At 39.4% G+C, this 27,430-nt stretch overlaps 1 protein-coding gene across 4 annotated transcripts in view; it reads left to right on the top strand.

Annotated features, from left to right (window-relative positions):
• PLXNB2 (plexin B2) overlaps positions 1-27,430 on the top strand; it is a 251,670-nt gene that overhangs the window by 177,156 nt on the left and 47,084 nt on the right. For all 4 annotated transcript variants that reach the window (XM_036400705.2, XM_036400707.2, XM_036400706.2 and 1 more), the window contains 10 exons: positions 2,345-2,445; positions 4,574-4,700; positions 6,201-6,351; positions 8,849-8,963; positions 9,638-9,740; positions 10,213-10,314; positions 15,842-15,934; positions 17,123-17,204; positions 22,431-22,603; positions 24,754-24,902. In XM_036400705.2, coding sequence (XP_036256598.1) covers positions 2,345-2,445; positions 4,574-4,700; positions 6,201-6,351; positions 8,849-8,963; positions 9,638-9,740; positions 10,213-10,314; positions 15,842-15,934; positions 17,123-17,204; positions 22,431-22,603; positions 24,754-24,902 — 1,196 coding nt within the window. The remainder of the gene's footprint in view (positions 1-2,344; positions 2,446-4,573; positions 4,701-6,200; positions 6,352-8,848; positions 8,964-9,637; positions 9,741-10,212; positions 10,315-15,841; positions 15,935-17,122; positions 17,205-22,430; positions 22,604-24,753; positions 24,903-27,430) is intronic.

The raw sequence follows: 27,430 nt of genomic DNA, 5'->3' as shown, positions 1-27,430 counted from the left end.
ATCACTACAAAACATTTAAATTTAGAATGCAGCAAATTTCTGCTGAAGAAAGGATTTTACTTCAATCTTTTCCAAGTAACTCTCGTAGACACTGCAGTTTCTGAATAATATGAATAATAGTTTTCTTTTACAAAACCTGTTTAGCTTAAATATGAATAGCTAAAGTTGGGAGCTCTGTAATGGCATTGCATTACTGTCATCTCCAGGAGTTAATTACAGTGAGCAGTCCCACCCACTTTTAGAAGCAGATAGACAGGAGGAGAATGGAGGCCTTTGGAGCTGGGAGAAATAAGTTGACATAAGCAAGAGAAGAATAAGAGTTGAAATATGTACTTCTGGGTTAGGCATAGCTGTGGGTTGTGGGAATAGAGATATCAGAACTCTGATTTGTGTGTTTTAATGGTTAAAGGTAAACAATAAAGAGCAACTGGCTGCACTGACAGGCATTCATGCTGCTGAGCTACCTGGCAGATGCAGACTGCCCCAGCATTTAGAAATTAATTGCGTGGGCTCTGTGAGCACTTGAATAAAGTGGAAGTGGTGATGTGGTAGGTGATAACTTCTTTAAAAAGAAATGAGAGAAACACAGAAATCAGGGAAAAACAATAGAGAAGTTAAGATCCATAGTGAGAATCAAGTTCTTCCTTTCCTGTTTCACCTTTCTCCCCTCTTTTCTCCCAGCTTCTGTTGTGCTGCCAAGAGCAGTGGGGGTTTTGAGCAAATGCTTTCAGCAGTCAGTCCCCTCTGCTCCTAAAGTTTAAACAGAGAGCAGGAGAAACCCCTTGCACCTTCTTGTGGGACTTGGAAAGGAGCTTAGCACCTCTGTGCTGCTCATGCTGGTTCATTCCAAGTGTACATCACTGGTAGGATCCCAGATTCCTTAAGGTACTTAATGTATTTGGAGGAAAAGCAGTCACTGTGGTAGTCACTTACCATGATCAAGCTTGTTTACTTGTTTTAGTTTTTACACTTTTTGACTTAGTGGGCCAACTTGCAAAGCTCTAAAATTAATTTATTTGCATTTTGTAATTGGCTGTTAAAGGAGCTGGTTTTTTGGCTTTGATTTTGGTTTGGTGGGGTTTTTTGTCTTTAAGGTCACACAAAACTTGCAGAGACAGCAGTCTCTAGGGCTTGTTTATGCCTGCCAGAACTGTGAAACAAATATTTTGTCAAATAAAAAAAAATCATTGACTGACTATTAAATTACTTATGGGTACCAGTTAGTGAGTCAGTGCCAGTGACGCAGCTCCAGTTAGCTAAAAAGAAGAGAATGCTGAAAAGGTAAACCCCTGTATTAATAAATGCAAGAAAATTGCACAATATTGACATTTTCCTTAACTGAGTCATTTTCTTTAACTCTCTGAATATGAAGAAAAGGCCAAACTCAGACTGTCAAAGTAACTTTGTAATTGCTAGTCAGATGAGAATGGCATTATATTAAAATGAGACTATAAAGCCTACATCTCAGAGTTTCTGTTTCTACACTTTTTGTGCTCCTTAAAAGTACCATGTAGTCATAAACTGGAAGATGGATGTCCTGTTTTCCTCTTGCATCATTGCAGCAGCATAGCTAAAAGGAATGGCTCTTCTTTCTGTGAGCCAAAGAAAATGTTGTTAATTCTCCACACCAAAGGAAATCAAAACTAGAAGCTGTAAATTTACTGGGGGAATGAGACATGAGAACTGATGATGTTCTTTCCCCTGCTGCTTCCTGTCATAATTATTTCCATTTTATTTAGTGAATGTATTCCATAGTGGAAGGTTATGCACAGAGAAGTGCAGTAACCCAAAACACCCTGGCTCTCTCACGCTTGCAGACTTTCTGAAATGCCTTCTGGCTGGAAGTGCATTTCCAAACAATTTCACCTCCATGGTAGTGATGGGGAGAGGAGAATATTCTCTTTAAAAAATGCTCTAGTCAGTACCAAGTTAGTCTTTTGAAAGTATCCACCCTGCAGTAGCTGCTTCTTGAATTCAGAGCATCGCTGATGCCATTTCTATCCTGAGGTGCAGATTTCCACAAGTAATATAACTGGAGGAACTGAAAAGCTCAATTTTTGGAAAGCTTGCTTATAATTCTTGATTATAACAATGCCCTACATTACTTTGAAGACAGATTCGATAATACTGGAGTGGGAAAAAAAGCAGAAAAAAGTATGTGAATTTAGACTTTGTTAAGGGGGAAAAGAAAATATGTATAATATACTTAATAAACTCAGGCTGAGCTCTGAGTATAATAATACAGCTGCCACAGGCAATGAGGCTGTACAGCTAGGTCCACAAATATTTCCACCTCCTTATGCCACCCTCAGTTGTTAGGTTTGTCTTGCTTTTGGCTTTCCAGGTGTACCGATTGCCCGTGCAGGACTGCCACAAGTACTCGGACTGTGAGAAGTGTGCCCAGGCGAGGGATCCGTACTGCGGCTGGTGCGTGCGGGAGGGCAGGTGAGTGCTGCCAGGGGTGCTCAGCTGCAGCCGCTGCAGCTGCTCCAGCTCTGGCCTGTGCTCTGTGGGACTGCTGGGCATGCTGATCCCAGCCCTTGGTACTCAGCCCTGTGCTTCTGGCAGTCATTTCATTTTATCACGCAGACATTGATATCAATATTCTGTGCACACAAAAAAGTCCCCGTTGACTTTTTCAGATTTGATTAGTTTGGGAAAATATATACTTTTCTGCTGGTACTGAGAATGATTATACATCTTCTAACTGTATGTTTTATCACTCTTTCAATTGTACAGTCACATGGTCTCACAGAAAATAAAAAAAAAATGCTCTCTATTTCAGATTCAGAAACTATAGCATGTATTTTAAGTACATCAGTAAAGTGTGAAAAAGAACATAAAAGAAAAAAGTGTTCCATGTCTAAAACAGAGTGTATAGTTCAAATGATGGTTTTACATAATCATCTATCAAGACGTGTAGCTACAGGGAACCCTCACCTGCCTGTAGGAGAGCAGAAAGTGACATTTTGCTGACTATCTGCAGAGGTTCACTGAATGAATATTCAAGCACATGTAAACTAGGACAGCACTGAACAGCCCTGGAATATCTCTTCTTTACACTCTGCATTGATTAGAGTGCCGAGAGGGAAGAGCAGTCCTGCAGTTCTCTTTTTGACTACTAAGTTAATTAACCCCTTGGCATGAGTGGTTGGGAATTCGTGATTCTAACTTCTTGCTGTTGGAACAAAGGGGCTGTTTAATTATAATATGCAGATGAATTTCAGGCTTCTAGTTTCCTGCCTGAAAATGTGAACTATCGCATTAGGTTACCGATCAGCCTGATGTAGCATAATATGGAGCACTGCAGAGAAACTTATGTGGTGTGTGCAGGTTTATGTAATATACTGTAACTCCTCCAGCATGGGGTTTCAGTTGCTGTGGATGAAACCTGAGAATTTGGAATGTAACCTCAAACTCCTCCTGGGCTTCTGGGAGTTGAAGGCTTTGGCATATATCATAAAAAAGGCAATTTTCCTTAGATTTCCCTTCAGGTTTCTGATATGACCACTGACCTCAATATATCAAAATATTAATGGTTTCTGAGAACAGGCAAACATGAATTCTCACATTTGCTAATATTATTTCCAAAGGGGAGAAAAAAAGTGCTTCATTCTAAGTTTCTGTTCTGTCTCATGATTACACACAGCACTTAGTAGTGTGTTTAGGGATATATTATGTGAATGTTTACTCTGTATGTAAATGATTTGTTTAAAGGAGGTTTGATAGTGCTGTGCAACAGCTGCACTGCATTAAAGCCCCTGATGAGTTAATAGTCAACTTTCTGCCACAGCAGACAGAGATACTCCAGCATTTTCTTTTAAACTTTGCACAGAATGGAAAGAATACACATGACACTGTCCCCACCTCAACAAGCTTTTGTAGCCCCATGCAGCTTCTGTCCTGCAGCATTTCTTCCTGTACTTGAGCTGGGAAAATCTTCTGGTGTTTTTGGTGAGGCTGCACAACTGCTCTTGTCTTCCACAATGGTAACACTGCCTTGGCAGAAAGATGTTTTAAATACTGGCAGTTGTTAAGGAAAACATTCCCCACAAAATAACATTTGTAGCACTGGGGTTACAGCAGACATTATCCACAAGCTTGTATGCTCCCAGCAATACTTCTCTGTTGCATCTTGCTCTCTTGAGTGCTGTGTCTTATCAGTGGCAATACATAGGTGTCTGCCACTTGACCTGCAGGAAAAAAACAGTCTGTGCCCTCTCATTCAGGATGTTATTGCAAATTGCAATGAAGATTATCAGCTTGATTTCAGACGGCTCCACTGCCCCATGGTTCCTATGCTGTCACTGCCTGGATTTGGGTTGTCTAATTCAAGGTGTTGTCCAAAACAGTATAGGCACTTGCTCTTGGCATGTCAAACCATCAATTGTAGTCGCAGCACTAATTCTGTTAAAAATTCTCTAATAGCAACCCCACTAGTCAATATTAAAGCAAATTTGTTGACGTCTTGTGTTGTAATTTCAGTCTCTAATCATGAAATTGTTGCATAATTCAGAGAAAGCAGAGTCCAGCTATAATACTGCCTTGGGTTTTGTTCCTTTTTTTTTTTCAGGTGCACAAAGAAGGCAGACTGTGGTACAGCTGATAAGGAGAACCACTGGCTGTGGAGTCCAAGTGGCACATGTGTGACTATCATTAGTGCAGACCCTCTAAATATGAGTCGCAGAGCTCCTGCTAAGGTATAACAGGATGATGATTTCCATAAATATTCTTTAAGCACATTGGTGTGACTACCAGAAAGATGAATATATGATTTCTTTATGCACAGTGGAGACTAGGAATAGGAGGCTGTTTTGGTGTCTCAGTCTCTGTCATTTCTCACAGTGCTCTTTCTTGCCTGCTGCTCTTGCAGGTTGAGTTCACGTTTCTGACCTGTGTAAACCAAAGTGATGCACTAGTATGGATGATAAAGCACTTACACTTACCTGAATATTATGAAAGTGTTGCACAGTGTTGTATAACCCATAAAAAGTAATTGGTAGGGGAGATTTCATGCTGCCCTTTCAGCTTACTTGAGCATGAACTTAAGTAAGCAGTGAAGCTATAAGATGTTGCTTTAAAATCAGCAGTGGATTTGCCTACACAGCAGATACATGGAGAAGGTAAATTCAGCATGCAAAATGACTCTATGGCAACAAAACTACAAAACTGAGTTTTTGGAGTGTGATTAGGGTGTCATAGCTTGCTGTAATTCCAAATGGGACATGCCAATGCAGACTGAGTGCTTCCTGGGGGTGTTCAGCAAGTAAAATCAATAAAATGGCTTTTAATTCCTCTTAATCAGAAATAAAGAAACTTCTTCAAGTCACTTCAATTCCACTTCTAAATTATGTAAACAGCATTGTGTTAAGGCCATTTCTATGGTGAATAAAAATATTATTATAAATATTATAAAAATATTTCTATTAATAAATAATATTATAAAAATATTTATTAAAAAGAGTATAACTGCTTTCAGTGAGAAAGGGATAATTGTCTTTTCTACTGGCAATACAAAATGGAAAGTTAGACTGTATAATTAACAGACTTGAAACATTAAGTCAAGAACAAGATCCCAAATTTCAGCTGGATTGTTTTCTCTTTCCTTGTTATGTTTTCCCATCTTATTTAGTTATTTTTAGTTTCTCAAATGCTTTCTTTCTCTGAGGAAGATAAGATCTCATCACCATTCAGAAATCCTTTCTCAGTATTGGATTTTTTGCATTTGCATGGAGTCTTGAGGAAGCCACTTTTCTGTTCATCCCTTTCAAACTCCACCATTTCCAGCCTATCCAGTTCTGTTTTCATTATTCACTAAGAACACCTAAGGTTAATGTAGTATCAATTAATTTTGTCAGGGTTTAAGTGTTAAGCACTCTGTTTACTGTTGCTAAACTGGATGCTGAGGACAAGAATAAAAGGTTTTGGGTGTGTCTGTTCAGACAATTTTGTTCTGGTCTGATGCATTGACAGGACAAGAGGTTTTTGTATCAGTCTGCTTCAACAAAGACCCAGCCTGGAAAGACTGGTAGGGGTAAGGAGAAAATATTAAGAGATGGGAAGAAGTAAAAATTGAAAAGGAGAGTCATGTTCTGTGATGCTAGCTAAAATATCACGTTTGAAATTGAAATTTTCCAAGTCTTACTGGGTCTTAGCTCATTTCTTCCAAATATTTTACCCTTTTAAAATTTTATTTCCAGGTGGAACTGACTGTAAGTCCCATGCCAACTTTGACTGAGAGTGACAAGGTTTGCTGTACCTTTGGTGAAACAGTGCATTCTGCTCAGTTGAAAGAAGGGGTTATTATCTGTGATCCCCCTGATATAATTCCTCCAACACCAAAACATCAAGGTAAAGAAATATGGCTACCCTACATGGATAATAAGAGAAAAGAACATAGACTGTTGTTTCCAATGTTATGCTCTTATATGAGGTGCCTACAAAATGTTTTTTTTTCCTCTTCCAGTCCTTCTTCCCAAATAGTCTGTTGCTGAACTGTCAGTTTGCTCAAACTTTTTCTATTGATATATTTACAAGCTGTAGCATTCCCAGTGTTTCTGCTGGGAACTTGAAACAGTAGCTTGGGAGAGACATAGACATGGAGTCAGAGAGGTGCTATTCTGTGTCCCAAACAAACAAAACCCACTTACCCTACTCTAAGCCTAAGCACTCTGACTTGTGGGGACAGAAGAGATTTCTACCTGCTTCAGCTATGAAGGAATTCATGTCTGACTTCTTAGTTTGCTCTGGACAACAATACTTCAGTGGCCTTTTCTCTGTTTCATGTTACAAGGTTATCCTTCCTAGCATCCAGCCCTTTGTCTCTTCTTCTTTGTCCTCCAACTTCTGCAGCAGTAAGACTGATGGAAAAATACTTCATCATATAATTAAAGACTGCACCATTGTTCTGAAGCGCTGATTATAGGCCTGAGGTCTGTTGCCAGCCATAATTCTGTGCAGTTTCCTAGACAGTGCTTTGTTCATAGTTCATATATCTTGATGCATAAACACATGGAATGAAACTCATTACACAACACTGTTTATTATGTATCAAGTTTAAAAATCTGAAGAGAAATTACAAGCAGAAAACACGTGCTCTTACAGCTTGCAGACATACCCCTGAGGATAAGTCTTTTATATGCATTTTAACAGTCATGAACTGTCAAAGTGGTACTTGGAAGCACTTTTTAAGATAAGTTTCAATTCTCTTAAGGCTGAAACAGGTAAAATCTAATTTTAGTTGCAGGGAGAGTAATTACATTAAAATCTCATTATTGAATTTTACACTAGCTGGAGTATATTGTGGTATATCAGATTCTGTTAAGTGTTAAAGCAGCACACTGTTATTTAAGGCCATTTCACATTCCCTAAATATTTGTAAAGCAGGACATAAAGCAATGGGGTTGATAAATGTGATATCTGGATGTCATCCAGCACTAAATGTAAGACTAGAAGCCCATCAGAGAAGGCATTAGAATAAACAAGCAATCTAGAAATAATATGACTCTCTGAGTTGGTTGCACATCTGAAAGGATGTTCAAGAGTAATATTAGGGTGCTCAGAAACTCAGCAGACACCAGGAGAAGGCAGGCAGCTACAAGCATTCACAGAACCACAGAATTTTTAGGGGCAGAAGGGACCTGGGGAGGTTACCTAGTGTAACCCCCCTGCTAAAGCAGGTTTACCTAAAGCAGATTGCACAGCATCTCGTCCAGGTGGGTTTTGAATGTCTCCAAAGGAGACTTCACAACCTCTCTGGGCAGCCTTTTCCAGTGCTCTGTCACCCTCAAAGTAAAGATCTTTTGTCTTCCTATTCAGATGGACCTCCTGTGTCTCAATTTGTTGTTCCTTGCTCTGTCTGAACAGTCTGGCCCCATTCTTTTGACACCTGCCCTTAATATATTTGTATGCATGGTATTTGTAAATTCCTGGCAGTCCTGAGACATCCAGTTACTGTTAAGAAGCCCTGTTGATGTTGGACAAGTCTGGGTTGTGGTTGGTTGGTTGGTTCCAAAAGGAATTTCTAGGAAGGATGCCTTTTCTCAGTCCTGTTGTTAGGAAATCCCCTGTCGCTGCTGTGAGTCTGAAATATTCGAGGGGACCCAGTGCAGGCAGAGGTAACTTCCAGCCAAGCAGCTGATGGTCTTCCAAGAACCTGTTCAAGGAAAGCAGAGTTTGAAGTTGCTCAATAGCTTGTGAAATAGCTTGTCATAAGGGCTTAATGATTTCTGCAAAAGGTATTTAAAACAGTTTCACTCTTTAGTAATAATCCAGACAAGTACATTTGTGGAGAAATTGTGTATGGCAAACTGAAGCTCACAAATGCCTGTGGTAACTGTTGCAGGCACTGTTGGGCATTAACCACAAAGATCACTTGCTTGAATTCACGTAACATTTTTAATTCACAAATGAAAGGAGTCATTTTACATGCAGACATATTCATATTTAAGAAAATGTTTTATTTAAAATTACTGTTCTTGTGCCAGTTTTCGTCTGTGTTCAATTATGTTTTTAATCAGTTTTCCTTGTTCTTCTAGACTCTTAAAGTTTAGCATGATGATAGCACCACTGAAAAACACTTCCATAAAACAAAACCATTCTTTAATTATGTTTCTTCCCTTTTTTCTCTCTCTGTTTTTCTTCTGAGAATCGTGAAAAATTTTGTAAAGCTTAAAAAGACAAAACAGAACTTACAGACTTTAGGTCATGAGATCCAGAGTGTTAACAGTATAGTTAAATATTTGCTTATGTCCTGTAAATTAATAAAACTGTTATCATTGTATCATTCGGCTCAAGAGCTGAAGAATTCAACAACCATTTGGATAATCTTTTTTTTCTTTTGTGATAGATCATGTTTCAGTTCCACTTCAGTTAACCTTTGAAAAGAACAAGATTTTTTTTGCATCACATACTTACCCTTTCTATGACTGTGAAGAAGCAATGAATCTTATTGAAAATCAGCCGTGAGTATTTCAGCTTCTTAAATGTTTAGATCCTGTAGCTTGGTGTGTTAGGTAACTGGCACCTGAATTACTCAATCATTTCATAATTAAGTCTTTGGCACTCAAAATTTGCCAGTGTCCAAATCCTTTTTCTTACATTTTAATGGAGTTTAAAAATGGTTGAAGGGCACCTAGTGAACCAGCAACATAAAGCATGGAATAGCAATATTCATGGCACATATAATTAAGTTCATTGTGTTGCCATTTCTGGAGCTGCTAATGTGTCTGCAGGTGAGCAACGTGAACATCTGTGTGCCTACTTGTTCCTTGTAATGATGGCAGTTTGGTGCTTTGGGTTGCAGTGCCTTCAAACAGGGCAGGTGCAGCCAGCCAAAGCCTTTGTTCATCCCTGTGTATGAAGGCTGATCAAAATCACTTCCAGTCCTCTCAGGCTTGATCTCAAAATTTTTGCAAATGCTATGATTTTCTGATCCCTGCTCAAATATTTATTTAAGGGATAAAATAGCTTTTTGGGGTTCTTGAGCTGTTCTTGTGAAGTTTTGATCTTAATATAGTAAGGACACTCTAACAGACTGATTTACCCTCTGTGAATATATATGGAATTTCATTTACTTTTCTTGTTAGTGGGGGAAAAAGCCTGACAATTTGTCATGACTACCATGTTATATTTGTAGATGCTATTCCTGTGCAAGCAATAGATGGAATTGCCAGTGGGACTGGAAGAGACATATCTGTGAAGAGTCCTCTTCAGTACAAGATGTGATTAAACAAAATATGGTAATGTTTAAAAATAAGGTTATTAGGTTTTTTATTAGAACACTTCAATATTTTGTTTGCTGGATCTCTCATATCAGTTGGTTGAATTAGAGATTCGAAAATGATTCTAAAGTTAACTCCAGAAATGTAAGGTTTTTTTTTTAGTGACAGTGCGGGGGTGGGAATTTAAGGGTGTGATTGAGGCGGGGCAGTGAGACTGAATAACTCCTGAAAGGATATTTCTGTGCCTTTTACTATTTTGCTTCAATGGGAGGAACGAGATTTCAAGGCAGGGAGAGATAATCACCCACAGCTTTGACATATGCTGCAGTCATTTTTAGCATGTCTAATTTGAAAGGGTGTAATCAAATCTGTCACCGTATTTTAAGCATGAAGTTCTTCAGAACAATCATTCTATTGTCCAAAGGCCATTGGAGCTTGTTGTGATAAGTTTTTTTATTTGTAATAACATATAAAATGTATCTCTCCCCAGGAAGGAGAATGCCCACAGTTTCTAAACCCTGACCCTTCAATAATACCTATGGAGTACCAAACAACTGTGTATTTTGAGGGAAAACATCTAGATTATTATCAGGTAAGCAGATTAATTCAATGCTAGCTGTCATTTGAATGCCTCTTAAACTGCATCCACATCCCTAAAGAATTGGTTCATGTGCCTTGGAGATCCTGCTTGTAATTTAAAGAAAGAAAAGGGCTGCACATTCACGTTTGATATAATATTGGTTACTGTGGTAGAGTCATCACCAAGAGAGAATCAGCTGGAGAAAATACTCTAACTATTAAAATGGAGGGGGCATTTTAAAGAATGTAAGCTGGACCTATTAAAACACTGACAGTTATTTTTCATGTAATGAAATGAGAGGAACTGTAAGAATTGTGAATGTTTCACATCTTTTTCTAATTAAATACTTTGTGGGTTTTATTGCTATTGTTCTAGAATGACATCACTCTGTGTGCTTAATTTTTTTTTTAAGTTTTCACCTTAAATACAAAAATGCACTCATTAAACATTTAATGTTTCTTAGTTTGGATATAATATTTCACTTTTGTGTGTGTGTGTGTGTGTGTGTGTGTGATCATCAAACCAGAAGATCAGGTATTTTCTCACCCATAGCAAAGGCTTCTCTTTCTTAATACTTGCTTCCAGAAAATAGATTACAAAGTCTTTAAGTCAGATAGACCCCAGGGTTTTAATTGCATTCTAGTCTAGACAATGCATAAAATGTTATTGTTAGTGGGATGAAAATGAAGCTTTAAAACCATTTTTAGGTGATAGCTCAAGTATTGTTATCAGTTTCTATTCTTTGTTTCTGTGTTGTCTTTGTGTAAATGGGAATTGATGATAGATGCACTGGTGAGTGCATTGATTTCTTTTACTACTGGCCATCTATCATGGGAAAGAAGGCTCTTCTTTTTGAGTTGTTTTTTTTTCCTTTTTCAAATTGGAATGCTGTATAGCTTCTAAATCCCTTCTATCACTTTTGCTGCTCCTGCCAAGGGATGGAAAAGAGTCAACAGGCCTGAAGAGTAGCAATATAAGAAAGGTATTCAGAGAAGTGCAAAAAGCAACGTGTAAGCACCATGTAAAGACCATGATGTGTATCACTACTATAGACATATATAAAATTGTGCTATAAAAACTTATGTTCAATAATAAACACTTTTGTTTGAGGACCTTAAAATATATGCAGACAGTGAAATGCAAATTTGGGGAATTTGGTCTGTTCTCCAAGATGCCAGAACTGGTCCCTGGTAGGACATGTGGCTGTGTGCAACATGTGGCATACAACACCTCTCCTACACCCACAGCTAATTGAAAAGTATTCTGGAGATTATACTTTATTTCTGTTGCTTACATTGGCAAGAGGTGTTTTTCTGCCCAAGAGGAAAATCTTTTCTGCTCCCTTGTTATAATTGGAAGAGCCTTTTCTCTCTCTAGAGAAATTCAGGCTAGATGCATAATCTAGATGTGCTGAATTTGACTTCTAGTGGACCCTTGTCCTCCAAGGAGAAACAGCAGTAGGAATGCAAAAACTCCTTCATCTAGTTTATTATTCTATGGATAAGCACTTTAATCCTTCTGAACTACTAGTAACAAAAAGGGAATGGAGAAAAAGGCGCTGGGTTTTTTTAATCCTGTGAGATATCAATTGCATTTAACAAATGCTAAGACACATCCTGTGGATGGGATGCTTTGTCATGGGTAGCAATGTTTAACAGTTTGCCTACAGAATGTATTTATTTAACTTGGAACTGGGAAGTCTTACGAGGAGTTCAAGTCTCTGTAGGAAGCCAAGGTGAATGCATAGTCCCAAAACTGGAAAGATGCTGGAGAGCAATGAGTGTCAAATGATGTCAGAGGAATTTTTCTTGGGTGGGAGCAATGTGAAAATGTCATCTCTGTCATGGGGTCAGCTCCATATATCCTGGTACAGAGGTGTGTTCTTAAGTTAAAACAAGAATGCCTTTAGTGACAGGACTTCAACAAACACACACAGTGACTACAGCTATATACACAGCCCTTTAATACATGTGATAACAGACAAATAAGGCATGAAATAGTGGTAATCACACAGGCACTCATGCCTGTGGGATTGTTCTATCTGAAGAAGAAACTTTGATGATTGAAAGTTCATTTGAATAAAGGGCATAACTTACACTTAGCCTTTGGTAAACATTTCATGGAAAACAGGGTGGCTCAGGAGAAGCCATGGATAGATATTTTGTAGGGATTGACCCACAACCCAAATGCTAAATAGCATTTGGCTTCTCATGTGGAACAATTTTGCCACAGGATATGCTGGGCATTGCAGCATCTTTGAAGCTAGCAGGCATGCAGCTATGAGCACATTTAAGGTCTTTATTGGTTAGGATGTTGGTATATCCATTTTCCTCCTATTTTACTTGCCTAAATTTTTGCTTAGAAAAAGCAGAAAATTAATGTTGTGATGTCACTTTGAACTACCAGTTCTATTATCTTGCTTTAATCTGTGCTTTGCTTAAAGGGGTGTTGCACACCCAGCCTTGCCATGGGTGACTAAGTGCACTGTCCAACATTGTACATATAAGAATCTTCATCTCTAGGTGGAGATGAACATTAAGGGCCTTACTTGGTGAGTAGGAGAGGAAAATGGCTTTAAAAACTGCTGTTGTTGGACTATATCAAGAATTATTTCTATACTGGAAATATAGAAATGCTATACTTCCATTGAGGGTGGAAGTATAAACTCACACGTTTTGTATGCTCCTGTAAACTTGTAAATGCTTAAAGTACAAAGAATAAGTCTCCTTATGATAGCTTCCACTGGAGGAAATAGCCTAGAAGAGGAGGAGCTGTTGACTATTCTGTCCTTCCTTCCTCTGAAAGAATTTCAGTAGGAAGGAGAGAGAAATCCAAGCTGTTGTCATTCTTGTGGGAGTAGCGCCATCCCAGACAGGCAGAGGGAGGGAAGTCTAGTACTGATCAGTCATATTGCATGCAATTTCTGAGAGGCATTCTCCAGCTGAGTCCTTGAAAGATTGGCACAGTAGGAGAGACAGATGTACCAGCATCAAGATAATCTTATTAGCCCGCCAAAGATTTTCGTTAAAAGTAATTTCCCATTTGGATTTGTCTTTGCCATGTGTGTCTGATGTGTAACCTGCTTCCTAGTGCTTGCTACACATCTCTTGCCCCCAAACTACTGACTGTGAGCTCTGCTGCCTTCTGCTCAAGAGCCTGGTAAACAGCTCCTGATTTCAGTGCACTCCAGGTATCAGCTGTCACACACACCACAGCTCTCCTCCTCTCCCAGAGCCTGCTGTTAAGCAAGTGGGAAAGCCTTACATAGCAGTAGCAGAATTTGAACACTTTTGAAAAACATGTTATATTAAAATATGTGGGGCAAGGAAAACAAGGCAGCATTCCTATAAAAAATAATTGTAAGGATATGGTTTAAAACCTGGATTATGTAGATGTTTTCTGTAAGGCAGAATGGGCTGTAAATTTTCAGACAAGGCTTTTGAGAGTTCAGGCAATAGCTTATTTTCTATATCTAGCTTCCTAGAAGGAAGAAGTAAAAGGTTTGTTTTCTTCTATAAAATAACCACCCAGAGCCTCAAGTCTGTTTTAACCTTTATCTGGTTAGTTGTCCAGATACATGTTGTCCTCCTCAGCCCCAAACCTTGGTGGGCTCATGTTCACTGCCCAACCTGTCACAGTGAAGGTGCTGTAGGAAAGCTTTCCACTGCATTAATTAGATAAACCAGATTATTAGATAAAACCTAGGTACCAGAAGGTACCTGTGTTTCCGACACTGAAGAAGTTGCTACAAATAAAAAGGATAAGATGCTCATACACAAGACTTAGATGATAGCAGGAGACAATGTACTTAACCCTTGGAGCAGAAAAGAGGAATCCAGTAACCATTATGTTTTTGCCAGGTGCACTCCAGACTCAGATGGCTCTGGTCAAAACCAGGGACTAGTTCTTTACATCCACAGCGAAGTTCTCAAGAAGTTCAGCAAGGCCACTGAGAAGGTCCTGCACCTGTGTCAATGCAGAGTGGGGGTTGAATGGATTTAGAGTAGCCTTGTGGAGAAGGACTTGAGAATGAAACATTAGATGTGAGCTGGAAATGTGCACTTGCAGCCCAGAACCAATAGTGTCCTGGGCTGCATCAAAAGAAGTGTGGCAACAGGTCAAGGGAGGTGATCTATCTTCCTCTGGTCCACTCTTCTGAAACTTCAGCTGGAGTATTGCATCCAGCTCTGGGGCTCTCAGTGCAAGAAAGAGGTGGACCTGTTGGAGTAGGTCCAGAGAAGAGACATGGGAATGATCAGAGAGAAGGTGAGAGCTGGAGTTCATCTCCTATGAAGAAAAGCTGACAGAGTTGAGGTGGTCCAGCCTGGAGGAGGCTCCTGAGCGACATTTTTGTGGACTTTCAATATATTAAGAGGGCTTATAAAATGATGGAGAGAGACATTTTACCAGGGTCTGTAGGGTCAGAGAAAAGGGCAACATTTTCTAAAGTGAGAAAGGGTAGTTTTATAGGGATAAGGAAGAAGTCTCTTGCAATGAGGATGGTGAGAGACTGGAACAGGTTACCCAAGAAGCTTGTGTGTACCCCATCCCTAGAAATGTTCAAAGCCAAGTTGTATGGGGCTTCAAACAACCTGGTCTAAGGAAAGGTGTCCCTGCCTATGTCAGGACTGTTGGACTGGATGGTCTTTGAAAGTCCCTTCCAACCCAAACCATTTTGTGATTCTCTAAAGGTGAAGGTTGTCTTGTCCCCAAGTGAGTTGTGATTTCCTAAGTCTTTACCAATATTAGTATGAAAATATCCTTGCTACTCACTTCTTTCTAATATTCTTCTGGCAAAACTGTTTGCATGTCTGTCGAATGGGCAGGAGAATGACCCAGCACAGAAACAATGTCATGGGATGAGGCTTTTAGCCAGCCAAGTTCTTTGACTGAATCACAGAGCAGCCAAGCTGAGAGTTTTGTGAGAGCAGTGAAAGTCAATATGTGCTACAGACTTAAGACAGGAATCAATAGATTTGGGATCTAGGGAGAAGAGAGGGGAAGATGTCTAGGAGGTAGTAACACCCTTAAATTAGTGCTGCCATTGAAGACTGTCCTGTGAAAATACAGCTGGAGTCACGATAAGGCAGGAGAAAGGCAGGAGAGCTGAGAGATGTTCATTCCAGTTTCCCATGCAACTCTTGCATTGATGCTCTGCCCAGAATCCCTACAGAGAAAACCTTTAAGGGCAGAACTCACACAGCTCTGTTAATAACACATCTGATGTGTGAAGCCATCCAGTATTCACATCTCTCATCTTTTTCTTATTGCTCCCTAAAACAGACTGCTATTTATGATCTTGCTTTCCTTGAACTTCTTGGTGTGCCTACCATGAATGAATGTTGGAGGAGTGCAGCAAAATCACAGATTGCTCTGGCTCAGCTTCTCTCTAGCATTGCTTTAGAAGATGACTGTAACCAGTTAGCCTTCTCCCTTTGGATTTGATTACTTCCAGTGCTGAACAGGATATCGCCTGGTGATATTTTACTGTGCTTGGTGATTCTATACAAATTCTAAACTGAAATTTTCTCATCCTCAGGATAAAAAATTTGTGGTTGGAAACAGCCAATTTGAATTTGAAGCTTCTGTTGATGAGTCAGATGAAGGAAAATTTTCATTCGTGAGTAAAGAGGTAAATGTGAAAATATTATTTACCTACCAAATATGCTCAGTTCTTCTAAATTGTTCCAGTAGCCACATGTGTCCAGAATTACACAGGTAATATGTGTTTCCTTCAGAAAAGAAAGTCACCTCTGATGGAGATTTTCCTTTGGCAGTAGTAGTGAAAGGCTACCATTTTGGCTCAGAGCTCCTGAAGTCTCCCCTCAAAGCCCTCAATCTTTCTCCCTGATTTCTCTACCTGTGTAACCCATGGAATTATTGAACTGTCTCTGGAGGAATTTGAGACCATTACTGTTTTATTCTTCACTTTTTATGCAATCTAGTGAAATTATTGATGATAAAATGCAAGAATTTCCGTGCTCTCCCTCTCCACATTCCAATTCATTATCTTTCCCATTTTGTATCTATAAAAATGGGAATGGTAAGAATGGTAACAATATGCTGTTGCTTGGCTACCTAGTAGTTATGCTTCTTTCACTCTTACTTTTTTTATTGCAAAAGGAAATAATTTAAAAATGGTCTATTTTCTAAGCTCCAAGTTTGACTCACAAATGTTATGCTGACTTTATATCTTACAAGCTCACTAACTAGTTTTGAGAATTAATGAGCATTTCTGCATCATCTGTGCCTAGCACAAAGCATTTGCTTTATCAAGCGTCTGTATTTTTATTTGTTCTTCTTGTTTCCCAACAATTGTCATTGCTGCTCTTTCAGCATGAGCAGAAGCTCATGTCTTGGAGCATGTGAACCTTGTGATTTGGCTGTAAAATGAGGAGGCTGCACTGTAAAAGATGCAAGAGATTTCCCCTCCATGTGGTGCAAGTCTGCTGTGCCCACAGAAGTAATGGGGCCAGATGGTGTGGGAAGGGAGAACTCAGCAGGGTCAGCAGCTATACTTACTGCCTCTGAACAGCACTTTTGCTGCTTTGATACTTCTAACCAAATGTAAATTAAATTAATGAAAAGAGAGTTTTCAGATATTGCCAGTCCCTTGGTACTTGAAAATTCTGATTGTGAAGGATTAGGTTCATTAAAACATTTTTCTATAAATGTATCTGCCCAAAATGAAAAAAGGGCGTAAGGCTTGGGAGAGTTTCTAAAACCTTCACAGGTCTGATTATTGAGAATCATAGAAAATGCATGAAATTAACCTTGTCAAATGAAGGTATAAATATCTCTATTATGTCATCTTTTCTAGTTTTCCTATAGTGCAAATGAGACCCTACAACTTAATTTATCCATAAAAACAGATAAGGTCAAGATTGACAGCAAACTGATGGGTAAGTATGAAATATGGGATTAAAGGGAGATTAATTACAGTAAGCAGAAATCAATTCCTTCATAATTTGGAGTTTTGTTAATAAGAATGTTTGTATGTTTTACTGGTTTGGGTGAAACAATTAAATCTGACAGATCAGAAGTTATTAATGTTAAACTAAAGCATTAAACATCTGTGTTGTCAGCAAGTTTGCCAGGGACACCAACCAAGCTGTGTGGTGCAGTGACATGCTGGAGAGAAGGGATGGCATCCAGAGGGACTTTAATGGGCACCAGAGCTGGGCCTGCACAAACCTCATGAGGGTCAACAAGGCCAAGTGCAGGGTCCTGCACATGGGCTGGGGAAATCCCAAATACAAGCTGGAATCTGAAGGGATTGAGAGCAGTCCTACAGGGCGTGACAAGCTGGACCCAGCAATGCGTGGGTGCAGCCCAGAAAGCCCAGTCACGTCCTGGGCTGGGTCAGAAGCAGCGTGGCCAGAGGGTGAAAGAGGGGATTCTCTCCCTCTGCTCCTCTCTCAGACACCCCACCTGCAGGGCTGCACCCAGCTCTGGGCCTGCCACGTAAGAAGGACATCATGGACCTGTTGGAATGAGTACAGAGTAGGAAGGGCCACAAAGATGATCAGAGGGCTGCAACACCTCTCCTATGAGGAAAGGCTGAGGGAGTTGGGGTTGTTCAGCCTGGAGAAGAGAATGTTGCAGAGAGACCTTGTTGCAATTTTTCAGTACTTAAAGGTCGTTTATAAAAAGGATAAGGGCAAAATTTTTTGCAGGCACTGTTGCAATAGAACAAGGGGTAATGGTTTTACACTGAAAGAGGGTAGATTTAGACTAGATATAAGGAAGGAGGCTGGTGAACACTGGCACAGGTTGCTGTGCTGGTTTCAGCTGGAGTAGAGTTAGTTTTCTTCACAGTGGCTAATACAGGGCTATGTTGTGGATACCAGAGAGATAGTAGATGCCCTGTACCTGGAAACATTGAGGTTCAGGCTGGATGGGCCTCTGTGTAGAATCACAGAGTTACAGAATTACAGAATATCCTGAGTTGGAAGGGACCCACAAGGATCATCAAGTGCAGCTGCTGGCTATACACAGGACAATCTCAAAAATCTCTTGATCTAGCTGAAGATGTCCCTGCTCATTGCAGAGATTTGGACTAGCTGACCTTTAAATGTCTCTTCCAACCCAAAGTATTCTGATTTTATGATTCTATAATTTTCAAGATTGCTTTTGCTCTTAAGTGCAATCCTAATAGCAAAGCTTCCCAGTTCATACTTAAGTATGAAAATTAAACACTTAAGCATTTTGATTTTTTTCTTTCAATGATCTTTTCCTTTCCTCAATGAACTTTGCTCATCTAACAGCAGAAAGAGGATCCTTGTCACAGCCACTCATATGGACTTTACCTGAAATCTCATCTCTTAGCTTGTCTCAGTTCAGGCAGATTCTGCAGTCCCTATGTTAGCTGGCAATCAAGAAAACACAGAAACATTCAGTGTGTTTTCAGATCATTACTCTATTAATTTATTTCTATTAAAAATAAATTTAAAATTATAGCACAAAGACTTGATCTCTGATAAAAATCTCTTTATGAATATAAATGTCATTTGTTTTCAACATACAATAATGAAGCAATGAATCCTAGTCCTGAGGTAAGAAAACTGCTTTAAAATCAATGGAGCAGTATCTAGGACCCAGCTTACATGTCTTTGGACTGACGTTTAAGGCAGAATTTTGCAGAACCCATGAGGCAACCCTCTTGTTACTTGCATTATGGGACAGCATCAGGAAAATCCTAGTCCCCCAAGTAATTTCCTCTGCAGAATAAATCTTCATACCATTTTTCCAACTGTACAATATTTAAATTTATTCTCTTTCATATTGGCAGCATGAACTATGTTTTTAGAAGATTTTCCTTATGGTTCTGTGTGCAGTGTTAAAAGACTTAAAAGAGGACCTGGCACAAATTTTATAGGGAGGTTATATTACAATCTCAGACTATCTTAATTTCCATTCCAGAGGCTGTCATGTTTAAAACTGCAGAATTTTAACCAAATAATCCCAACATCTTTTTTCCAAGTCAGGAAAAACATTAAAAACAAAACAAAACAAAACAAACAAAAAGTTGTTAAATTATTAAAGAAATGTTATCATTCAAATTGAAATATAGAACACTTCCAAGAGGGAACTTGAAAAATTATCAACAGATGTCTCTTTTTAGTATAAAAGGGATTTTTTAAAATCCAAATTCTTTCTGACTTTCAGACTCCCTTGCCATATGAAATCCAGAGTATAATGTGTTTTTATGCATCTCGTCTTGAAAAGAATTGGCTTTGGGTGTATGGCTGCTGCTGAGAAGCACCTTTGAACCTGCCAGTGAAAGAACCCTTTCTTTGTATGACACTTAGTGAATACTAAGTTATGATAGCATTTTTACATCTCGAGCCATCAGGGGTTCTGAACAGTGTGAAATCCAATATATCCCTTTTATCCTTTGTTCTTTTATCGATGATATCACAGCTGGTATCTAAAGGTGATGGATAAGAGTCTGAATCTAATGAGTAGCTTGCTGCTGGTACAAATAATGAGCTGATCAGTGAACAAGGGGAGCAGTTAATGCTTTGAGGCCATGGCTTTCTTCATTGCATTTAAGCAACTGGATGTGAGGGACATCAAGACTTCGCAGGGCTGACATTGTTTGCTGAGGGATGGAATATGAATCCCTGTCCAGCCAGTGAAGGATAATGAAGTAATTGAGTAAACAAATTCCCATGCTCTACCTAGTGGCCATGTGGTTGCCTGGGTGGGAAATGCAAGGTTTGGGAAGCCAAGGAGAAGGTTTGCTCAACAATATTTCCTGTTGAAGTGTCTGTGCAGTAGCAGTCTTTAATAAGAAAGCAATCTGGTTTCTATAAAAGCGATTCCCAGCAAGGAAACTTGTCCTTGCCACTGTCCACAAGGCAAACAGCAGCATACATGGGCTGTCAGTCTGGTGCCTTTCCCCAGCACTATATCCACAAAACAACATACAGAGGGGATAACTGACACACAAACTGCAGGAAATATGGCTTGGTTTATGTTTGTTGCTCAGTGCCTTTCATATTGATGTGCTCAGTTTATGAAGCAAATGATGCTACTCCTGCTTTGTGCTCATCAATTCCTTGGAAGTTCAAGACAGAGATTAAATCAAATGGATGCTCTTTCTCATTGATTCATTTTTACAAATGCCAAAGTCCCTTAGTTTTGCATGCACCTCTAATGTTTCTTCAGCTGATTTTGTGCTTGTAAAGGTACTTGAAATCAATGGATATGCTGACTATAGGTAAGAAAGGGTTAAAATCAGGCTGCATCATTGCATTAACTCTTCATTGTAAGGGAAAGAAAAAAACCTGTTATTATCTTAAAGACTAGCTGTGAAACTGAATGCTGACGGGTTTAAACACACAGCATTTAGAGAAAAACTGCCTGTATGGTATTACATGTTCTGCAAGTGGCAAAGGCTAGCCAAGACTTGGGCATCTGCAATATTGTTCATGCCTAGCAGGAGAATAAGGCCACTGCTGAAAAAATAATGGAAAACTAGCATTCTCATTTTAATTTCATTTCACTAGAAATCTGACATGGTAGTCTCTTGGAATTATATTTCAAGGGCTACTGCTGCTGCTGTTATCTAGGAAGATAGCAAGTGTATTGAAATGCTACTGACTGGAGGGTGGTTTTGCCAGTATCCTTTGTAAAGCCCTGCTCCTCTGAGAGTAAAAGCTCATTTTAAATAGATGCTTTTAATGGCCTTTACTGTATGCGTCTCAAAAGGATTTACTTTTGTCCACATCTGTTTACTTTCCTTTATTTCCTGCATCTTTAAGTATGAACCTCTTTTGAAAAGAATCCAGTGTCACTAAGGCTACTGTTTCTTGGGACTTAATGAAGGGAAGGGGAAGGGGAAGATGTTAAGGCTCTGTCTTGTATACCCTATTCCCATCTGCAAGCACATTTAACTCTTGAAAGAGCACAGGAGGAAGCCTAAAAAGCTTTCTGCTGTTCTGGTAAGTTAAGTTGATTTACAAGACTCAAAAAGTGACAGAGCCTCAGTGGCAGAGGGTGAGAGGCTGTGTGGAGAAATACAGAGCAGCAAAGAGTGGAGAGAAGGAAGGGAAAATGGAGCAGAAAAGCAGGCAGCAAGATGTTTTCCTCTTTACAATAATCATCCCACCTGTCCAGGGAGGCACAGCACTCCCATGCTGGGCAATCTGGGCAACTTGCTCACTTTCCCTAGAGAAACGTGGTTTCTTTTCAGTCTGTTTTCTTCTGGGTTAGTTCTCAAGTGCATCTCCATATGGTTTTTTGTAAGCCCAGGCTCTCCTTATGGTGTTGAACCACTGAGATATGTCTCAAGGCTTTGCATCTATTTGGGAAAATTAGTTTGATTCAGTGACTGTGCATCATGCTAGAGATTGATGGGGGCCAAAACAAGCTTAGTGTCTGGGACAGTTGGTCTCTGCTTCATCAGTAAGGGAGATACAACTATCAGATTTGATTTCTTGGCTCAGAAAAGCTAGAACTAAACCCCACTACAAAAGGAACAAGGTGTACATCAGGATGACAGTTCAAGACAAAAGGGAAAACAAAAGCAAGAAAATAGAGAAGCATGAAGAAACACAGAGGTATTAACTTGAACAAAGGTTAACATTTTATTAAGTGTTAACTTTCTATTTGGTTCAGGCATGAGTGATGATTATGGAAAGTCCCAAATGTCCTGGAAACAGCCTACAAAGGCAGCTGTCTTCCTTTAATCCTGCAACTGGCAGAGGTCCCATGCCCACTGGTGTCCACCCCTACTGACATCCATGCATAGTCTATACCTTCCATATCTGACTTGGGATGCTCCAAGGACCTGATTTTTGAATTAATCTTTAAACAATTGTATGTGTTATTGAGGTTAGTCAAAGTAAGGACTTTGTACTTGAATGTTTTGACAGTGCCTGAGTGACAAAAATATATTTGCAGGCTAGTCATACTCTGCACATGGATAAATGTCAAGTTTTTCCATAGAGAAAAAATAAAATTTTCTCTCAGCATCATTCAGGGGTTGAGAACAGACTGTACATATTACTCATGTGACTCCACTGAACTTTATACAGAGGGTTACTTTTCCTTCCTAAAGGACACTGAATATCCTTGAAACAGAGAGAAACATCTAAATATGTTTGCTGTTCATCTTTCAGTGACTCTGTACAACTGCTCCTACGGACGAAGCGACTGCAGCCTGTGCCTTGCTGCCCCACCTGAGTACAGGTGTGTGTGGTGTGAGGAGGATGGCAAGCCCAGCAAGTGCGTTTATGAAAAGCTCTGTCGCGCTGCCCCCACCGACACGTGTCCTCCTCCAGAAATCACTGGTGTAAGATTGCTTTTTTCTCTCCCTACCAGCATAATATTTTTCATGAGAAAGCAGCCGAGTGAGCTCATACTGAAAGGCAGGTTTTTTCCTTAAGCAAGCCTCTGAAATAGCTGAAAGGAAATAATGTCAGTAGTGATGTGTGTGAGAGATTTGTAAAGACTCAAAATAAGAGACTGAATGGATTCTTTGAGCCTCCTTGTTTCTCAAGCCTTGTCCTCGCTGTATCAGAAGCCAGGGTAGCAGTGCATGCTTAAAACGTGGCATTTGATTCTGGCATTCTTAGCATGGATTTTTTCTCCTCTCTACCTGAAATTAGTCTGTAATAGAGGTTCACTGTTCCTGGAACTACAAATACATAACAGGCTCTTTTACAGGCTTCAAGCTAGACTTTGAAATAGTATTTAATAAGGGAGCAGATTTTTTCTGCTCTGTGTCACAAAGTGTTTTCCAGGTGTCAGTGATATTTTTCAGTCCACACCAGCATCAAATCCAAGGCTGTAGGAACTGAATGTAAGAAGTCAGAGAGGCCAAATGTGCACCTGACTTACTCTGCAGTTGGAGCATTCACTCAGAGTCAGGGAAGGTTGTTGTCCACTGTGGTGGGTCAGCAAGGCAAAGAAAGTCATAAATCCATGTCCTTTCCAGAAACAAGCCAATGCTGCTTTTTTGGGCATAATTGTTGAGAAAAGAGTGATACATGCTTCCACTGGGCAAATCTAAATTGCTGTAGCAGTGATATCAGTACTTAAAAACTCAGACACACTGTTTGATGAGAACACATCTCAAGCCATCACAAAATGTGGTAACTGTGTGACACAGGTTGAGAGTTGTAGAAGGGATGTTTCACTCAGTAGGGACTGTGTCTGAAACCTGTGGCTCAAAGTGGCAGAGACACTGCATTACTGGGGACTGTGCAGTCAGAGGTGCAATGTGCCTACTGGCAGACCTGCAGAACTCTGAGGAAGGTTGGCCATGAGGGACACATCTGAGAAGAAACAGCTGTTAAACAGCTGAAGTCTGCCAAGGAAGGTAAATACCCTAGAAGATTGACAGAATGTGTGGAGAAGAATACTTGTGTAGTATCTGTGCCCAGGTAAACATGATTTGAGAAAAAGGAAAGGAAAATCTAAAAACAAAAAAAAGTGTTTTCACCTGGGATCCTGTTTCTACATTATTGTGGACAAAAAAAGATACTAAAATATTTTAGGTTTTCAGACCTTACATTAGCTTTAGATATGAACATAACATTTGGAAAGAGCTAGGCAAACAGTTGAGTAATGTTTCAGCTAGTTTGTGTATGGGTTGAGTGCAGATGGACAGCCAGTGGCCAGGCAGCCCGCAGAGACAGCCACATCGCTGTGCTCAGGCTTGCCTAGACCTGAGAGACCGATTTTGATGGAGCAGGCATTGAAGTGCAACCTCACTTTTCTTGATGGCAAACTTGCAGCCCTCCAAAGCTGAAGGCCTGAAAAGGTCTTGCTGAAGGTGCTCCAAGCATTGTGTAGGAAAGCAGGTTAGCCTCCCAGCAAATATTCTGAATTGAAGTGCCTGTTAGGGCCATATTCCAGTCTAAGCACTCCACTACAACTGCACGGTCTTCTCTGTCCTCATTTTATTTGCAAATTACTTGGTTACCATCAGCCCATGCTGCAGCACCCTACCATGAGATGCACTAAGGGAAATCAAGGGACTGGAGGAAATTTTGAAAACACTATTGTGGGCACTGTGTGTTAGAAAGGTGCACTGCTCTGCTGTGAACCTAAAGGGATAAAATCAGAACAACAAAATGCTGGAAAAGCTCTGTGGAAGGATTGTGAGAAGAGTGCAATGAATTTGCTTTTCACAATCACAGTACTTCAGTGGAGGAAGCAAACTTAAAATAGAATAAACACCAGGCAAGGGTTTTGTACATAACAGTCTGCCACAGGAGACATGAAATCTTCAGCTGTTGAATACTAGTTCTGAGCTAACAGATGATTAATTAACATTAAAAAGTTGCATAGCTTGTTTTTTGTTTGTCCTACAAGAAACATCTACATTTCAAATGTTGGTAAGTCAAAGTAGCTTTAAATAATATAGAAGAGCAACATAGTCACTGCAGTATTTAATTTTGCTTTTTTTTTTTTTTCCTGTCCCTTATGCAAACACAGATTGAGCCAAAAACTGGACCACTAAGTGGTGGAATTCTTTTGACCATAATGGGATCTAATTTGGGAATAAAGGCAGAAGATGTAAAAAATGTAACAGTGGCAGACAAGGAATGTCTTTTTAAAGAGGAGTTCTACTCTGTTTCCACAAGGTAATTGATGGATGCTTTTCACAAGATTTTAGAAGAAAAAAGGAACCTCTGTGCATTTTCAAGAAAAGATGATCTTCTAGTGGTTACCATTTGAAAAAATAACTATTGCTATGATATACATGCAATATTTCATAGTAAAATGTCTGACTCTCTATTTAAAATTGTTATAGATTGTAATACAGCAACAAATTTACAATGGTGTACTACCATCCTGCTCCTGATTGAAGTTTTTTCCTTACTTGATTGAAAAGCTTTCATAAACTGTTACTGCACTATATCAAGACTATTGGTTTTTAAATTAAAGGCAATCTACATGTGCATCTAGTCATTAAAACTTTGCTAAATCTGAACCACAGTGAAGGCAAGCACACAAGATTTGTGGGAAAGTAGGGAAAACAAGAGGAAGCTTAAATCTGTTTAGTCCAGCCACAGAGTTTCTTGCCTGGGGACAGGGAGGGAGCCCAGAGTTTAGGTTTAGCTGTAGATGACTAAGTTTCATCTCAAAGCCAACAAGTCCATGGATGTTGAATTGCCTAAGCAGGTTGGTAGATGTTTTGTGGATTACTTGTCGCACTCTTAAGCAGTGCCAAAAATTAAAACAGAATGCCTAAATTCTTCTAGGTAGGTATCTAGGTGTTTACTACAGATTATATCAAGCTTCTAATTTCAAGAGGAAAGACCCTTTTGATATTAGCTGATGAAAAGCGTTGCAGGAAGGTTCAGTAGTAATATAAAGAGTAATGATGGATTTTTCTTTCATTCACTTTTGAAAGCTGCAATTGAAACCTTGGCTTTCTTTTCCTTCCTAGAATTTAAATTGTAACATAGTAACTTTTTGCTATTTCTGTGGCATGTTTTGAAAGTGACTTTGAAGATACCTAAGTGATTTTTTTTTTAGCTTTTGAAAAATATTTAACTTTAGTCAATGTATGGATCAGGCATTTAGAAGCTTCCCAGGCCTCTAGGACTGAAGAAGGTAAAGAATAGCTGTTTTTTTCTTACTGCTTCCCAATTTTATTGCCAGCACTCCTGCATTTACATGCACTTCCAACCAGTCATCTTTCCCCATTCCTTATTTTCAGTGTTTGCAAAAGCTACACTGAGTTGCGACATAGCCTTACAAGAATTTCCCCATCCTCTTGGCTTTTTCTAAAGCTTTTTGATATTTTTAAATACATGGAAAGGAGCCAGAACTGAGATGACTGGTTCCTTGTATCATAGCAACATTACTGGTTTCCTAAGTTCTGGCAATGTAGTAATGGGTGAGAACAAATGCAACTTGCATCATGTCATTTATCAACAAATTAGTGGGTTTTGAAGGATGTTCCTGGCTAGGGAAGCTTAAAAAAAGAAGTTGTCAAAATCTTCAAATAGATATCTTTAATTTTCTGTATTTATCCCCCTCTGTTCTTTTTTATTATTATTACCTTCTTTTTATAAAATTAAATTTAAAAAAAATTAATAAAAGTGCCTTGTCTTGCTCCCCTATCCTTCTTCAGTTAAAAGCTAGTATTTTTAGGAGACAGTGGCTCCCATGCACAGCAAGATTTAAGACACTTAAGGGTGCTTTCTGGCTCTGTGGTGATTTAATTGTTGGCCTTGGAGAAGTCATTCTTTGTAGTTTTCCATTAGTAATGTGGGGGAAGGGAGGCAATGCCAGCGCTGGGAAGGGAGGGAACTTTTCCAATTAAAATCCCTGCTACGATGTTTCCCCCACAGCCCCCGGCCCCGGCCCCCGACTGCTTTCCCTAGCTTGACATATGGTAAAAATTCCTCCAAAGGCACCATTTCCTGTTTCTGCCTGACACGAAGATACAACTTCCAAGAATACAGTAGAGAGATGATGAGGAACAGGCTCAGGCAGCCATACACATGCCAGGACATGCAAGAATTCTGAGAATTTTGTCCATTTGCCAGTACCCAGGAAAAAAAGTCTGGAGTGATCTGCAGAGGGACTTGACAATCCTTTTATTATAAGTCCTGATTTAAGTACATTATACCCAGAAATTTGGAGTCATTGAGGGGTTTTTTGCTACTTTAGATTTTTTTAAGAGGTCATGCACTGTTTAAAGAAGAATAGCAATAATCTTGGAGGGAGAGTGACAGAAATGAGCAGTGATCATAGGGTGTGGCCTATATGAAACTGACTGAGCAGGCTATGAGCGCTATATACCTCCATATCTAACTGTATTATCAGCTCTCCATTAAGCATTTGTCCCAGTTTTCAAGTGTGTCAAATCCTTATTGCCTTTTCATGCTATTCTTCTGTGGTTTACCTGTTTGAAATAACAATTTAAACATCTTAGCTATCACTCAGCAGCAGTGTTAGTTCTAAGGCAGCATTTTCTTGGCCAGCGCTCCTTGACCTCTGATTTTGCATGTGTTATCTGTGAATTTATTTTCAGAGAACAGTAATTCTGAAGGGATTTTGATCATAGGTGTGAAAAGGTTTGAAGCTGAAAGGTAGCAAGATGCACAACAAAATTATCAGCAGTTAAAACACACAAAATCATAAGATAGCTGATGGT

The sequence above is a fragment of the Molothrus ater genome, chromosome 5 (assembly GCF_012460135.2).
Source record: "Molothrus ater isolate BHLD 08-10-18 breed brown headed cowbird chromosome 5, BPBGC_Mater_1.1, whole genome shotgun sequence".
NCBI lineage: Eukaryota > Metazoa > Chordata > Aves > Passeriformes > Icteridae > Molothrus > Molothrus ater.
The sequence above is the reverse complement of the archived record's forward strand: the minus strand, read 5'-3'. Positions and strand labels throughout refer to the sequence as shown.